The sequence below is a fragment of the Astyanax mexicanus genome, chromosome 8 (genome assembly GCF_023375975.1).
Source record: "Astyanax mexicanus isolate ESR-SI-001 chromosome 8, AstMex3_surface, whole genome shotgun sequence".
NCBI classification, from domain to species: domain Eukaryota; kingdom Metazoa; phylum Chordata; class Actinopteri; order Characiformes; family Acestrorhamphidae; genus Astyanax; species Astyanax mexicanus.
This window is the reverse complement of record NC_064415.1, coordinates 56,732,309-56,745,249: the sequence shown is the minus strand read 5'-3', so window position 1 is coordinate 56,745,249 and position 12,941 is coordinate 56,732,309. Positions and strand designations below refer to the sequence as shown.

At 36.3% G+C, this 12,941-nt stretch overlaps 1 protein-coding gene across 1 annotated transcript; it reads right to left on the bottom strand.

Moving 5' to 3' along the window:
• Nucleotides 1-3,930: 3,930 nt before the first annotated feature.
• LOC103045751 (leptin receptor gene-related protein) lies at nt 3,931-11,414 on the bottom strand. Its single transcript, XM_007250639.4, has 4 exons — nt 11,292-11,414; nt 9,732-9,807; nt 9,460-9,646; nt 3,931-8,410 (listed from the first exon to the last, which is right to left on the bottom strand). Exons 1-4 carry the CDS (start codon nt 11,305-11,307, stop codon nt 8,294-8,296), a joined length of 396 nt encoding a protein of 131 aa, XP_007250701.3. The 5' UTR covers nt 11,308-11,414; the 3' UTR covers nt 3,931-8,293.
• Between the last annotated feature and the right edge of the window lie 1,527 nt (nt 11,415-12,941).

Below are 12,941 nucleotides of genomic sequence, written 5' to 3'. Positions count from 1 at the left end.
GATAATACAGATACAGAGTGAGGAAACTTAGAGTACGCACCATTAAGAAAAATATATCAATGATTTTCAAACATTAGAATTGCTAAAGTGCATCTCAAAAAATTGGAATATCATTGAAAAGTTACTTTATTTCAGTAACTTAGTTCAAAACTGTGTGTATTACACACAGATTGATCCATTTTAAGTGTTTGTCTTTTAATATTGTTGATTATGGCTTACAGCCAATGAAAACCCAAAAATCAGTGACTCATTTGGTACTTTTACTGTGTTGGCAGTGTTAAAGCAGATCCAAAAGCAGTGTGTAAGACTGGCGGAGGAGAGCATAGAACATGATGCCAAGATGCATGAAAACTGTGATTAAACACCAGGGTTAATTCACCAGATATTTCTGAACTCTTAAAACTTTATTAATATGATTTTTTTTTTAATTTGGAATTTGGGAGAAATGTTGGCCATAGTTTATAGAATAAAACAACAATGTTAATTCTACCATTTTACTCAAACATATACCTATAAATAGCAAAATCAGAGAAAGTGACTAAAAAACTGAAGTGGTCTCTTCATTTTTTTCTAGAGCTGTTTGAGCATCTGTCATAAAGACTTTCTTTGGGGGAGCTTTTAAATGCATTAAACTCTTATGGTAATACATCTATCTATAGATCTATATTTTAAGTACTGTAAGTAATAATGTACAGCACTGGACACACTGCAGCACATCCCAGTCAGCTTAAATATGAATCTCACAGCAGCCGAGACAGAACACATCTTTTCTACCTCTCCTATGAAAGTCTCGTCGCTGTGCTCGGAGTGAGTTGTCTTATAAATAGAGCGGTCCCCCGGGGAGGAGGTCATTACCGAGCCACACCGCCGGCTCTGCGGCCGCCGGCCGTCTGCAGGCCGCTCGTTTATTTAACTGGCGGGAGAAGAGCAGAGCAGCTCGGGCAGGAGCACAGACGCCTCTGGCCAGAAGACTGTGGGCCTCTCCTCGCCTCTTTCATTGCAGGTGCCGGTCTCCTTTTCCTCGGCAGGAGGACAGATCATTTCCAAACTTCAGATGTGTTGGGACTTTGATGTGGCACCACAGGCAGCCCAAATTAAAACACATCAGATCAAACGCCGGCGCTCCATTCGTCCAAAAGCTCAAACGCCGCGGCTGTGGAAAGCCACCAGTGATGAATACTGCTGTAAAATACTGTCATGTTCCCAGACTCACATCATTATAGCAGCCCTGTGCCTTTCCCCAGAGACGCACCAGGCCAAAGCAGCCACCACTTAGCAGTGCGGAGGTGTCTAGCCCTCTGAGAACCAGCTTCCAGTCCCAAGCGCTTTCTGTAATTTGGTGGAGTCCAAAACAGCCACCAGGTTCACTGGAAAAGCAGACCCTGTCTTCCATCTGATTGCCAGTTTTCATATAGTCTTCTCACAGTACACCAAGACACTTGAAGACACATGTGATGATAGGCTGTCGACGCATTGGAGAAAGGCCTGGATTGGCCAATGGATCTACAGTCTACATTGTGCTTCCTTATGTAAAACATCACCTTGTTCTTCCCTTGTTCACCAACAGTGTTAAAATAATGTAGATAATGTGTCCTAATAGAGGTGCATCTCATGAAATACATTATATATATTGTTTATTGTTGATGATTATGAAGCTTACAGTCAATGAAAACCCATGAATCAGTGTCTCAGAAATGGTGAATATTATATCAGATCAATTGGTACTTTTAGCAGTGTGAGCAGTGTGCCAAGTCCTGCTGGAAAATGAAATCCGCATCTCCATAAAAGTTGTTGTCAGCAGAGGGAAGAAGCATGAAGTGCAAACCATCGCTAAAAAATTAAAGTAAATTAAATGAAATACATTTCATTTATAAATCAAGGGATCAGAGTCTGGAGGAAGAGTGGAGAGACACACAGTCCAAACTGCTCGAGGTCTAGTGTGAAGTTTCCACCAATCAGTGATGGTTTGATGGAGAGACATGTCTGTCATCTGCTGGTGTTGATCCACTGTGTTTTATTATCAAGTCCTGATTTTTGGGTTTTCATTGGCTGTAAGCTAAAATAATCATCAACAATAAAATAAATAAACGCTTAAAATAGATCACTCTGTGTTATATATAAGTTTCAAATTTTGAAACTTTTCGATGATCCCTCATTGACCACCTTATTAGAAACACCAACCATATGTGCTTCCCTCATTGGTCGCTATTGTTTCTACAGGGTGGCCAGTAAAAATCGTATGCAGTATACTTTAAAAGCAGTAATTAGACATGGTCTGCTTGTTGCAGGAGTTTGTAACATGTGAAAAGCTGGAGAACGGCAAACAGCAGAAGAATCAGTCTGTGGGCGGCGGAGGAGTTTTGTATTTGGTGCCACCGTTTAGCTCGAAATAGAAGTCCTCTGCAGCGTGAGGCCAATAACAAGCACAAAAGTACACAGATGAAGAAGAGAAGGTTGGCACAACAGTGGAAGTCGACTTTTATTTATTTATTTATTTATTTTTTAAAGCTCCCTGAAGATTTGCTAAAGATGAATCTGCTGCTGCAATTACAGCGGGACACTACAGGGCAGATTTACTAAAGCTGAAGCTAATTACCCACAGTCTACCAACACAGTGCTGGCAGAGCCAATTTACTGAACTGTCTACTGAATACGTCCACACTAACTCTGTCACAATATACAACTATGCAATTAATGCTGCCTTCAAGTCGTACTTAAAAATTCCTACTTACGAGGTTGGAGGTCGTAATTACAACTTGACATTCAAGTGTTCGAGTGTTTTTAGGACGTCATTAGAAGAATTATTTTATTTATACTTTAAGTCTATTATCGTAAGAAACAGGAGTTTTTTTTTTGCCCTAATCCAACAGAACAAAAGCAAATAAGACATGCATTAGTTGAGTGATGCTTTATCCCTTCAGAATTGTGCTTTTTTCTAAATTTTTTCATGTATTGCTAGTGATTTTATTAGTTAGCTAATAACAAGTTTAATTTTCTCACGTTTAATAAAATAGCTTTTTGTCCACTGCAGCGCACCGCAATTGCACTTTGCCCACTTGGGCGTTTCTACGGAGATCCACGTTAAAAACACAACAGCGAGTGGAAATGGAGGAGCTACTGAACTCTGCAATGTCATGTGATAAAGAAAAAAAGCCTAAAAACTCACTGGTCCTCCTGTTTTTTCAGTTGCAGTCCTGATGCAGGACTTTTATCACTCTAGAGTAGAAGTGTGAAATATTATTTAACATTTTTCACAGACGTCCCCCTGAGAAACGAATCGTTTATTGTGCGAAAAATATTATTTTGAATATTACTTCTTTGCTGGTTAATGGCAATGACAAACATATTGAGGGCCAAACCAGCTCAACTGAAGCCAACTGTGGATGTGCTCCGATGCCCAGATCTGGATCTGGATAAGGTCACTGGCATCATTTCACAGCAACATGGGCTAAAACCGGGCCAGAACTAAGCCCTGACTCATTGGCTGTCTGAGTAATATTAGCCTGTGACTAATTTTAATGGTAATAAAGTCTGTTAAGGGCCAAAAGTGTTCCAACTAGAGCACTACAACTGTGATCTGGGAAATAATAATATAACATGACATGTTAAACTTAAGGTTAAACAACTTTAGTAAACCCAATGGATTCTCATTTTTTTAATATTAAAATAATAACTCCTACACATGTATTTTGCTCTTTCAGATGTCAGCTCATGTAAATGCAGATGCTATGAGTCAAAAGTGTAAATGCCGTGCCTTTCATTTTATTACGGGCACTAAAAAGGCGCTGCCGCCTACTTAATAAATCAAAACGCTCAAAAACAGGCAAGACTGTCCTTTAAATGTCACTTAATGTGTACTCACGACTGAATTTACAACCCAGAAGACCATGTGACACGACCAAGTTAATAAATGACAGCACCAAAAAGCAAAACATTTAAATACGACTGCTTTATTTTTATATTAGTATATACACACAATCAAATGAAAGCCATTTGCAAATGCTTGTACTGGATATGTGCAGGTCTGCTATGCAGTTAGTTCCAAAACTATTGTGGCGTACACAGTGGGTTAAAAAAACAAAACAAAAAGAAAACAACAACTATAGCCTCTTTTATATACCCCATATGTCAGACGGCATCAACTACTGGCGCCAACTACTACCAGTCGAATGAAGCAAATAATGTGAAATTGTAGCAGCAGCTACAAAAATATACAAGTATTTTCAGTTGCATAGACAATATACACATGAATTTCCCACAGAAAATATCTTAATATATATTCAGATAGAAAATTGTGTCAGTTTGGAAGAAAAGTGGTCAGATATGACAAATATTAAGAAGGGTTCTGTTCATAAAAACACAAAAAAATGTAGAAAAGACCATTTTGCAATGGAAACCAACACCCAATACATATTTAAAGGAGAACTCCGGTGTAAAATTTACTTTTGGTATAGTAAAACATGATGAAGTATACAAACCTAATCTTCCGTTTTCCAGCGGATTTCTACGATTTTTTACAGTTTGTCCAAACATGCAACATGTTTTAGAATGGATAATATGGGGCATATTTTGCCCCTGTAGATAAATCGCTTTTCACACCGTTATTCAGGCTCAAAGTAGCTCCACACTTCCTTGCTAGAATCCAGAGAGCTCTGACATTTAAAACGAGGCATTAAAAACTTAAAAACTGCACAAGAAGCTTTTTAAAAACACTGTTCATGGGTTGTAGCCTAATTTTCGGGTGCTGCCATCTTAAAGTAAAGGTAAAAAGAGTTTTTTAATAAGCTTTCCTGTGCTTGATTTAAATTATTTAAATGTCAGGGCTCTCCCAATGAGATAATTGATCCTACCAATGAGGTGTGGAGTTACTTTAAGCCTGGATAATAATGTAAAAAGCGATTTATCTGCAGGGGCAAAATATGCCCCATTAAAACCCATTCTTTTAAACAATCTGTAAAAAATATACTGCATTTTGAAAAGAGGTGGGCTATTCAACACAGGTTATCACACTTTACATTGTTTTACTACAAAAAAAGTCAATTTTACACCAGAGTTCTCCTTTAAGAAGGAAGGCATACCTCTGGTCTGATAAACTATGGCTTTTCACCAGCCCTGTTTGTCATTTACAGTCGAGTAAATCAGGGTTTAAAACAGCTTCACTCACAAACATTAAAGTTGGGAATGGTGGAAGAGGAAGGGCTGGAAGGGGTGTGCTTTGGTGATAAGTCATGTAAACACAGAATTAAGAATTAAGAATGTTAAGGCCTAAAATGGAGCGAGGGATCAGGTTGTTGAGATGTTGGATTTAAAAGAGGAGGGATGGAGGAGGAGGAGGGGGAGTATGGACACGGAATGAGTATATGAGTATATCTATCTTGGCTGCGTTTGTTGGCTCCGGCGTGAAAACTGTACAGATAGCTTTTATAAATGAAGATATTTCAGTTTATAGTGGCGATGCTCCAATTGGAAAGGAGGTATTGGAGGTAAGATAATAGGAACAGGGATACAGACTGAGCTGAGAGAAGAATACACAGTGTAACTTGTATTTAGGTGGAGATATAAGGTTTGGGGAATAGGCAATACAGCAGAAATATCATATCATATGATACTTGAAGACATTTGTACGTTTGTGATGATGTAATTTTTATAAACATACATAAACCAGAAGATGAGGATTGTTGCCTACTTATTTCCGACACCACTTTCTTGTTTTTAACCCTCTATGGCATGTTTTTGGATTATTACACTGTTAGTTAAATTTTTTAATCATTATTTTTCATATTTGTGACTAATTTGTTTTCATTTCCGTATTAAATTCAGTGTTTTTTTTTATGTGTTGCCTCAGGGCAACAATATGCAGCTCGACCACAAGGCAGTTACTCAGTCAGAATCAGTGCAGAGTAGCATCACAGCGCTAACGCTTGGAGGAAAGCGCAGCAACTCGGTTCTGATACAGCAGCTCACAGATGCAGCCTTGTGCTGATCCACATCACCTTAGGAGTGATGAGGGAAAAGAAGAGCACCATCTACTGTACTGTACCCACCCAGAGAGAACAAGAAGCAAGACCAATTGTGCTCTCTCAGGGCTCCAGCAGCTGATGCCAAGCTACATGATTAGATAACTGCTGTGATCCGATTATAAACAGATTTCTGAGTGTATAGTAACACACTTAATGTTGAGAATATGTCGTATCTTTAACGAAAGGATGGTGGGAAACAACTAAACACCAAAAGTTTTAATATCATTTTATTTAAAAAGGATTGACTGAAATGGCGAGTATGGAAAGAGAGGAGCGTACAAATGAATGAAACTGATTTAAACAGATGTCTGCTGAGAAGGGAAAAATTATAATATGAGAGATAAAGAACTACAAGAATTTAGGGACTTTTTTAAGGAGAACAACCAAATTAAAGCTCAAAATCTACAAAAAAAAAAAAAATTGTGGACCGAAACAAAGCTTGACCTTGAGGTCGCAAGTTTTATCAAGAGAGCCAACTTCAAGCCACACTATGGGCCCTAGTTTAAAATCACCAGAGGGCTGAAATGGAGTATTGTTGAGCGTAGAATAGGAATAATCTGCAGAAATAAGAAGGACTTTGTTATGCTAACATGTCTGATTAAAGGGCTAGAAAGAGTTCTTTATAGTGAAAGAGCGATGGTGAATCACACCAGGCAGTAGCATCATGCAGAACAAACCCATGCAGTCAGAATTCTTATTTCTGCTGACGTGTTGATATATAGCAGAAGCCTCGACTTGGCACAATGATCTCTTTTAATGCTTTTCGTCAGTAGTTAACCTTTACACTTGCAACGCTCTACACTTTCCCAGTTAAAAATCTTTGAATTTCTCTAGAACTAGGCCCAAACTCATTTCACCTCTTGGCCCAAGCCAATCCTTACTTACCCCTACTTACCCACATGCTTTTCTAGTGTAACCCTTCCTTTTGGAACAGAGTTATAAGGGGAAGGGGGGGAAGGGGTGGACATTAACATTAAATATTAATGTCCATTCCTTAATTCCTCTAAGATGGGGAACTAAAATTAGCTGTGATTAGATTTTGTTTTAATTAGTTCCACCTTAAATTTTGCAGCCCTTGCTGTTTGTTACACCTTTTAAAGGAGAACTCTGGTGTAAAATTGACTTTTGCTGTAGTAAAACATGATAAAGAGTACTTATCTTTGATGAATAGCACACCTCCGCTCTCCTGCAGCTTTCCAAGATCTAGTAATTTTGTGTGTTTTGCCCAGCACTTTTTTTTTGCAGATAAATCACTTTTTACACCGTAATCCAGCTCAAAGTAGCTCCACACCTCATTGTAAAAATCCCTGACATTTAAAATGATGCATTAAGAACTCAAAAGTTCAGAAGAAGCTTATTAAAACCACTGTTTACAACCTGTAGCATTAGCAGGTTGTAAACAGTGTTTTTTTTACAAAGAAGCACAAAATTACTGGATCTCAGAAAGCTGCAGGAGAGCGGAGGAGGGCTATTCAACAAAGGTTAGTACTCTTTATCATTAGGTTTTACTACACCAGAAGTTCATTTTATGGAGTTCTCTGTTAAGGTGGACCGGGAAAGTAAGTTAGCTGCTAGTGATCTTTATTCATATGCTTGTTATGAAGAATTCAGCCATAAAACATTGAAACTACACATTAAACGATGCTAATATAGTGCTAATCGTCACTTTTAACAAGGAAAATACTTTTTACATTTGTGGGTTTTTCTTTGGTCGCTTGTGCTGAACAATCCTACCAGTAATTCTTATACCCCTCTGTTTGAAGTGTGCATCTCTGTATGGAGGGCAAATGAGCCCTATCCCTTCCCCTAAACTACCCCTCCAGCCTAACAATAATCAGGACAAGGGGAGAAATGGGATTGGGACATACTGTAGGAGCATGACGGCATTTCTTACTATATTACTGCAAAAATCTGATTTTAGATATCTGGAATTACAGGTTACTGAAGGCAAACATATTAGTAATGCAGTGGGTTACTGTGGGAATAAATCAAGTGTAATAAACCCTGAGGAACGGGTTATGGGCTGAAAACATAGAATAAAAAGAGAAAGGAATGAACAGACGACTACTGATTTAAACTGAGGGTCCACACATCTCACTCCATGCCCATTCCCCCCTAAAGCCCAATATGTTTTATCTTATAGCAAGTAGTGAATTTTTTGGCCTTAGTGTTCCTCTATTGCACACACACCCCTCCCCCCCACCTACTTTAAACTCCAAACCAGAAGACATGAGCTTTTTTAGTCCAGTCCAGCATCACCTGCCCACAGGTCTCTACCACTGTTCCCAGCTGAAGTCGTCTCCGCCGCCGAACACCAGGAAGAAACCGAGAATAGTGAGGAAGATGACGCTGTTTCCTGCCATCACCAGCCCACAGGCTCCCCACTGGATCTATGAAGCATAGAATATTGGAATATTGGAGTCAGAGAAGGTGCATCATACTGTATCAAGCTTTCTTATAAAATCACTGCATCAAACCAGGACTGAACAGTATTGAAAAAAAATTGACATATAGACAGCAAAACAACAATAATCGAGCCTTTAAATGGCTTTTTAAAAGGTAAATAAAAGCGTTTGTTTTTCTGGGATTAAAAGCGTGAATTCAGCTGTAACTGGAAATATCTGCGCTGCAAAACTGTGCCGGACTGAGGAGCACAGCTTTTGACAGGCTGTCAGCTGCTGTGTTTACAAGCACGTGCCCAACCATGTGGATGGAGGCCATGCGGCAACCTCGTTTTTACTTTCTGGGGACATGATTAGTTTCAAAAAATGTTATTATTATTATTAGTTTTTTTTTTTATTCCATTCAACTTAACAAAATGTTGGGCAAATATCCTATCAAACAGAATCAAGCTTTTCTAGGGACGTGGATAAGAACCTGGATGGATGTTTTAGAAAAACAGAGAACGTAAAAACTGAATTTACATGTTTACTAGTAATGTGGCAGAAATTGGTCGCTAAAAATGATCAATTTTTTTTTTTTGGCCATACATTTTGACCAATCAGCCTAAAATGCAGGTTTAAATTAAGGGTTTTCACAACATTTCTGGTATTGTTTATCTTATTGCCAATTTCGACATTGGCAAAAAAGGTAGAAATGTTTGTTGTAAAAACACTTTGGATGGAAAGACAGCTGGCTAAAACTCGGCAAGGAATCATTTTAATATATAACCTTAATATATGACCTTTGGCCTACAAAACAAACGTACAAGCACTTAGCGTCACTATTTGGATGTAAAAGAAGCTGGTAAAAACTGTATATCTGTAATTTAGTCTGTAATTCTAATTAATCATTTCTTAAATTGTTTATATAAGGTTTAAAATCAAAATATCTGCCAAAAAACAAAGATCTGACTATTTTCCAGTGACTGAAATTACATATTACAATACACTGGGCACAACACAGTCATGTGACCCATCACAACAAAAGGTCCTCTCACCACCGACTTCCTGGCCAGTATGATGGGCAGCCCGAAGGCCGAGATGACGATGCCTGTGGTGAGGAAGTGTGCGAGCTCCCTGCAGGCGTTGCTGGAGGAACCGGTGTCCTCTCCACACCTAGTGGCTATGAAGTTCGGCAGCGGAGAGATGATGTAGAAGATCAGGACGAAGAGCGGCCAGTAGATCCTGTTGGAGGAGAGGAACAGGATGAATGACTGTAAATGAAACTGGGCTTAATGTTAAACAAGATGATGAAGAATGGGAAACGTACCCAAACTGCTCCAAGGCGCAGCCCAAAAGCAGAAACGTCAGTCCGAGAGCACCGGTGAACGACAAACCCACCAGAGCTGCAGGGGAGAGAGAGAAATAGGGTAACAGGTTAACCAAGGTTAACAGATAAAAAAAAAATCATTATAGTTTAATTTTATCTCGCTTTGACCTTTTCTTAAAAAAAAAAAACAGTGAGTTTTAATTAGTTTTTAGAGCATGTTAGCTAGTTTTTATTATTTTTTTAAACTAATGCTTAGTTTTAATTTAGTTATCAGTAGTTTTAGTATTAGTTTAATTTTTTTCCATACTTTGGGTTATTTGTGAGGTGCAGGATTCAAAAAGGCCTTGTGTAATAGGGGTGTGCATATCATATCCTTAAACCTGCATTTTAATCAAACTTTTAATATGTTTTAAAATTTATTTTTCATTTTGTTTAATTTTTCTTATCTTATTTTTAGATTATCTCAAACAAAGATGACTTACTATCAGAAAACAATGAGAGTATCCCAAAAATAATGACTTACTATCTCAAAATAATGAGACAGTATCCCAAAAAAATGCCTTATTATCTCAAAATTATGCGACAGTATCTTAAAAATGATATTTTTTTGAGATTGTATCTAAAATTTATGAATTAGTATTAAAAAATAATGGTTAAGTTTCAAAAAATAACAAATAACAGCTTACTATCTCAAAATAATGAGATAGTACCTAAAAATAACGACTTACTATCTCAAAATCTATATAATAATCACACTTTTAATATGGTTTTAATGTGCAGTAGTGTATTCTTAAATTATTGTTTTTAATTCAGTGTTTTTTATCATATTGCCAAAATAGCATGTAACTTTTAATTCCACCTTAAATGAGACAAATTTGCATTAAAAGATACTAAAATTACATTAAAAGATATGGAGCTGGACTTAGAGGTGGGTAACCCAGGTCCGGAAAGTAAAAATCCACCCCAGGCTTTTGTACCAACTGCCTGTTGCCTGTTGGTACAAAAGCCTGGGGTGGATTTTTACTTTCCGGACCTGGGTTACCCACTTCTAGAGCTGGTAAATAGCTCAGCACTGTTACTTTGCTGCCCTCTATAGGATATTTTAAGCTATAAATAAAAAATTAAGTTTGGAAAACTTTACAAAACATTTCTTACAACACAAAAAAACTAAAAACAAACAAACAAACAAACAAAAGAATCACCATTATTTCTCTAAAATAATATTAAAAGTAATAATCCCACTAACCCATATAATAACTTCGCTAACCTCAACAACATTTACGTTACACCACTTTATTCCACTGTGACACTTCTTTTAACACTCAAAGCTTTACAATATTACACTATAAAACATGTTAAAAACTGTATTTTATCCTAAAACATCTGTAAAAAGCTTAAAAACTAAATCTGTATCGATTTAAGCAGCGCTTGTTGTCTCCGCTACTAAACTAAACCAGCGTAACACTTCACAAATTAACTCTTAACCTCTTCCCGCGCTTTACTCACGCCTTATTCACGATAAAACCAGCAAAAAAGACAAGAATTCGCTCTTAAAATCACCTTTTATCCCCGCCATGTCTCACAAACTGCTTTCGGTTGTGTTTCTTTGTGTTAAAGTCTTCATTACAGACTTCCTATTTCCTCTCCAGTCCGCTCCACTCTCTCTTAAAGGAGCAGAAACTATAAACCCTCAAGCTGCGCAGTTTAGTTTTTTACCAGTCTGAGGTAAAAAGAGCAAAAAACAACTATATAATTTTAATTTACAAAGTACAGGACTGAGAAATGTATAAAACTGGCCTGTAAATCCTACTATTTTTCTGTTTTAGTGGAAAATAATGTTAAATAAAATGTTAAAGCTGAAGGATGGAGCTGTGATTAACAGTAAAATAATATTTAGCAACACAAAAAGTACATTTAAATGACTGTAATATGGTATGGAAGCTAATTCCAGCAGATTTTAAAAAATATTATTATGTAAACTGATATCCCATTCTTTTTGGATTATACTGTACTATACGTGACTTACTATATTAAAATAATGAGATAGTATCTCAAAGTAATGACTCACTATCTCAAAATAATGAGATAATATCTGAAAATTTAAAATTAGTATCCAAAAATGATGAGATAGTATTTTAAAATAACAACTTGCTATCTCAAAATATCAAGATATCAAGATAGTATCTGAAAATTATGAATTAGTATCTCAAAATAACATCTTACTATCTTAAAATAATGAGATTTTTAGTTTTTACCAGTTTATATACATTCCTCAAAATGTGATATTCAATCTATATTTTAATCACACTATTAATATGTTTTTATTGTTCAGTTGGGCCTAGCTCACACAAATATACTTAAATTCCATTAAATAGTGGAAAAATTACATATGACTAGAATATTCAGTCTAATTTTAGTGCAATTTTAATTACAAAAAACACATAACTGCAAAAAACATTATTAAATGGAACATATAACAAAATCATTAATAGTTGAATGAATTTGTTTTTTTGTTTATTGTCAATAATATATATATTTAAATAAATCATGAAATGCGTATTTGTTTAATTCACCCAAACACATGGTGAATTCATTGATTTATTTTGGATTTTTATAGATAAATAAACCTTTTTTATGAACTAAAGCTAACGTGTATTTTACCAATATTTGCACAGCATAGATTAAATGCTATATGTTAAAAGTACTAGTATTAAAAGAGATAGTATCTAAAAATATTATGGATTAGTATCTTACTGTACTTACTATATTAAAGTAATGACTTTCTATCACAAAATAACAACTTACTATCTCAATAATAATAATGACTCAACATAATTAAATAATATCTCAAAAAATGAGACATTTATTGCTTTTTAAAGCCTATTTTTTTAGGTTGGGAGTGATATATAACTAATATATAACTAAGGAGTATCAATATTTATACAGCATAGATTGAAATTTTAAATAGATTTTTTCCTGCTGCAAGGAGTCAATACTAAAGTAGAGTGTTTGCAGCTTCTTGCTGATCTTTTATAGTATTATAATAATATAATTATTTTGTACTTTTATAAGCAGCTTATTGGCCATGTATTGCTGTTGCAGAGCAGTTCTCTATATATATTGGTATCAGTAAAATGCGTCAGTGTTTCCCTGTAAAATGACGTTTGCAGGGAAATAAATGAGAAAAGCTCTTAAAGGCTCAGTGCTGAG

Excerpts from the sequence above, each read along its gene's own strand:
- LOC103045751 (XM_007250639.4), bottom strand. Across the intron at positions 9,647-9,731 it reads TGCGCCTTGGAGCAGTTTGG|GATCTACTGGCCGCTCTTCG; the intron begins GTACGTTTCCCA and ends CTCCTCCAACAG. Across the intron at positions 8,411-9,459 it reads TACTGGCCAGGAAGTCGGTG|ATCCAGTGGGGAGCCTGTGG; the intron begins GTGAGAGGACCT and ends TATGCTTCATAG.